We start from the raw sequence: 4,000 nt of genomic DNA on the forward strand, positions 1-4,000 counted from the left end.
GGAGGGACTCTTTCAAACTCATTTTATGATGCCAGCATTACCCTTATACCAAAACCAGATAAGAACGCGAAAAGAAAATTACCCGTATATCCCTGATGAATATAGATTGCATAAGCACTATTTCTAAGACTTCCTTTCAGTTCTAGGATTTTTAAAGATCTCTACCCTATAAAAAAATAAGGTTTTATCAAGAAGCAAATAGAACTTATTAAATCCTAAATGATTTTGAATGTTGTAGAAATGTTTCGGCAAACTAATTTTGCAGTTCAGTAAATTTTGTACTTGACAGGTAAAATGTCAAGTTAGGTTAAAGTTCCAACACTTTCAGTTTAATTTAATTCCATTGCGTATAGATCATTTTACATACCAGCCACTGTTGTCCATAAACAAATACATGATTTTTGGCAATGTCAACTCTATCCCATGCCAATGTAAGGATGAGCTGGTCAAATGCAGATGCATTAGTACCTAATTGAATAAAGAAAATAGTTGACAAGTTCAATTAATTTACTATCATTAAAATGTGAATATTTATGGATTCTCCCCACTCCCTTTTAAATTAACTTACACAGCTAGTGTCAGCCACTGTTCACAGGTAGCCTGCCTCAAAGAGTAAAGGAAACCCACAGGGTTGAGGCCTTTAATTTCCCAACTATATAAGACACAGCCTTATACTACAATACAAACAATTCAGAACAAAGAACAGAAAAGCTTTGTTTCTATCATAGAGATAGTAGACTGTTAAGATTATGAAAAATATCCTTACATGTGCTTTTCTGAGCATATATAAATTTACATGTATACTTTTAATTATTTATGCAAAAGTGGTTCATATTATACAAAGTATTCAGCAGCCTGCTTTATGTACCATAATATCATACCTTAGTTTTCCATAATAGTACATATACAAAGGGTGCCAAAAAAATGTATATACATTTTAAGAAAGGAAAACTGTATTAAAATTGTAATAATATATACCGATAACAAAAGATGAACACAAGTCATGTTTGACTTCTGCAACTACAAGAGGTGCTCAAAGTGCTTACCCATCAACGTCCAGACAGTTCTGATTACGGCCAACTACTGCTTGAGCAACACTGACCAAAGTGTCCACTTATATACATTTTGGCACCCCTGGTAGATTTACCTTGTATACATATTAATACCTTTTAAAGGTGAACTAAAATTTATTCAATAAATATTCTACTGGGCATTCAGGTTATTTTGAATTTTTTGGTAAGTATAACTTTTTGCACATTTGATAATCTACATAGGGTGATTTTGTAGAAGCCAAATTGGTAGGTAGAAGGAAATATATTTTAAAGCTTTTGATATACTGCCAAAATACATTCCAGAAAGGTTATAGCATCCTTCAGAGGTATAAGAATACCCAGTAGAGGGATAAAAAGCTGTTTTGTAAAATTTACTTTCGAAAAATTATAACACTGACCATCTTTCCACATTTCCTCCAAGCATTTGTATTATTCTGCTAATATTTTTTACAGAAATTCTGACTCATTTTTCCATGAGGCAGTCATCTTTTTATTATTAATAACAGCTCTCTGTGATCCCTCCACACTCTTTTTCCTTAGTTTCCTCATCTATAAAATAAGGAAAATAAGAAATCTTCTCCTTAAGACTACTGTAAAGTTAAAATGAGATACTCTATACCACTATAACACAGAAAGTATACAGCAAATATTAGGTGCTCTCTTTTTAGTTAGTATTTTTATGCAATCCCATTTATTGATCTTTCCCTTAATGGTTTCTTGGTTTCCTATTACTTATGATCTCTTCTTGCTCATATGGCATATATGTTATCTTATATTTTATGTATAGCATTTTTAAAATGTGTGATCTACTGACAATTTATTGTGGCCTAATATTTGGGAAATTCTTGAGAATGATAACAAGACAGCGCCCTCTCACTCTGTTTATGCCACCTGACTGCATACTGGGACTTTCAGTTACTCAGATGGGACACCACTTTATGGGGTTGTTGGAAAAGTCATGATGCATTCTTGCAACGAAAAACACGGAAAAAATACATCATGACTTTTCCAACAACCCTATAGTTTCTAATTTTAAAAAATTTTTTCACTGCAATATTGTTTCCAATATTAGTTGCATGTCTTTGGCAAGATAATGAGGAAAAATGATTCAATGTACATTAATCCCTTAGTCCTAGAAGTATCTCCAGCTCTTTCCAAATTTCACTTCAGAATGAAAATCACATGTTTAAGAATGCTATTTTGAATTTCTATCAACTGATACTTCATTACCTTTATATACTTTTTTTTTTGGCCTATCAAAAATGTGACACATTATTAACAGGATAATAGGTCTGGTGGCATAAATCCTGCTACAAATATTAAAATTCTACAAGATAAAAACAAATGCAAACTTACTGTCAAAGAAAGATAAATGTGTCTTTCACAAAGAAAAATTATTGAAAACAATCAGTTCCCAAACACTTTGCTAAATTAAAAAGTCCTATCTTGTATAAACAGGACATAAATGAAAGATCTTACAAATAAAATTTAAAAATGTTTAAATCTTACCTTTAAGCAGTGCAGTAAGTATTGCTACATCTATGTCTTGATGTTCATCTGATCCAATGTGGAAAACAGTGATCTATTTAAAGATTAATTCATAATATTATGCCATTACATTTCAAAGGCTAAGGCATAAACCATAAAACAGAAATTACAAACTACATGAAAGATATAGGTTTGGAGGTTGGTTTTTTTTTTGTTGTCAGAAATAAGCAACCAAAAAATAATATGAAAAGACTTTGTATCATTTACCAAATACAATGGTAAGTATACTCAAAATGCTTGGTTTCATATTCATTTTCTACCTATCTTACGTTCTTTACTACTGAGTAAGTGACTTATGGACTGAATTACTTATCTGAGAAAATCCTGCTGTTCCTTCTACAGCGTGAACTTACTCAATTATATGTGTCCTTGATGAGATTTTTTTTACTGCAAATTTATTTAAATTATTTGAAATGTAACACCATTTAAGAGGTTTTTATTTAATAACCTTTTTCATAAAGTAAAAGACTATTGTAATAACCTGAATACAAATTTTTCAACTAACTTTATTTCATAGTGTATAAAAATGAAATACATCATCCACCTACTTATAGAGTTGATAAATTTTATCTCTGAAAATTTAAGGCCATGTTTAAATGACTGAAAATTAAGCAACACTGATCTTTAATTTAATTTAATTTAAGCACTCAGAGTAAAATAGTTTATTTATTCATTCATTCATTCATTCATTTATTTATTTTAGAGGAGCAATTAACAAACTCTTTAGCATTCTTCCTTGATCCTGGCCCTAATCTGTTGAGGCCTAGTTATGAAACTTTTCCTAAAACAGAAGTATAAACATATGTCTCAATACCATATAAAAACTATAATCCTTGTATGCTACCTTTTAAGTTGAACAAAACAATAAATGACATCTTTACATGGTTAAAAAAAGATTCAAAAATTTAAATCCCAAATTAAAAACCAAAGTTTTTACCAATTTAGAATATGCATAATAAAATAAAAAGTTTATTTACTCTGCTAAAATTACTTACAAGCTCCTTTCTTTTCATGCATTCCATCAGTGTTTGAAATAAATGAACTGCTTCACTCTGACCAAAGTTAAATGTTTTCTTGATGGTTGAAATAATATCAGGTTCTACTGCATCAGGAAGATTCCTAGAGTAAGAGGTAACGTAACTTAATCCACTGATTTCTGTTTCCATTATTTGTAGAATCTGATATGAAGTACAGGTGAATCCATGTAAGACCTTTAAAGCTAGTACATTAATATTAAATACTTGACCCTCAGTGACATTCTCTCCTTCATAAGACTCCTGCTATAATTCATAAGGGGTAAAAATGGAATGGAGTGATTTTTCTCTTTGAATTATTCTAAATTTTTTTTACAAGACATGTGTTGCAATATCAGCACTCACATTTTATAAGATATTATATAA

General features: G+C 30.4%; 1 protein-coding gene across 1 annotated transcript in view; it reads right to left on the minus strand.

Moving 5' to 3' along the window:
- The window catches only part of TRPM7 (transient receptor potential cation channel subfamily M member 7), a 58,704-nt gene extending 54,938 nt beyond the window's left edge, over positions 1-3,766 (minus strand). Inside the window, exons 1-3 of the mRNA XM_019664038.1 lie at positions 3,596-3,766; positions 2,562-2,634; positions 368-468 (exon numbers count right to left, since the gene is read on the minus strand). Of these exons, the coding sequence (XP_019519583.1) occupies positions 368-468; positions 2,562-2,634; positions 3,596-3,766 (345 nt within the window). The remainder of the gene's footprint in view (positions 1-367; positions 469-2,561; positions 2,635-3,595) is intronic.
- Between the last annotated feature and the right edge of the window lie 234 nt (positions 3,767-4,000).

This window comes from Hipposideros armiger, unplaced genomic scaffold (assembly GCF_001890085.2).
Source record: "Hipposideros armiger isolate ML-2016 unplaced genomic scaffold, ASM189008v1 scaffold_12, whole genome shotgun sequence".
Taxonomy (NCBI): domain Eukaryota; kingdom Metazoa; phylum Chordata; class Mammalia; order Chiroptera; family Hipposideridae; genus Hipposideros; species Hipposideros armiger.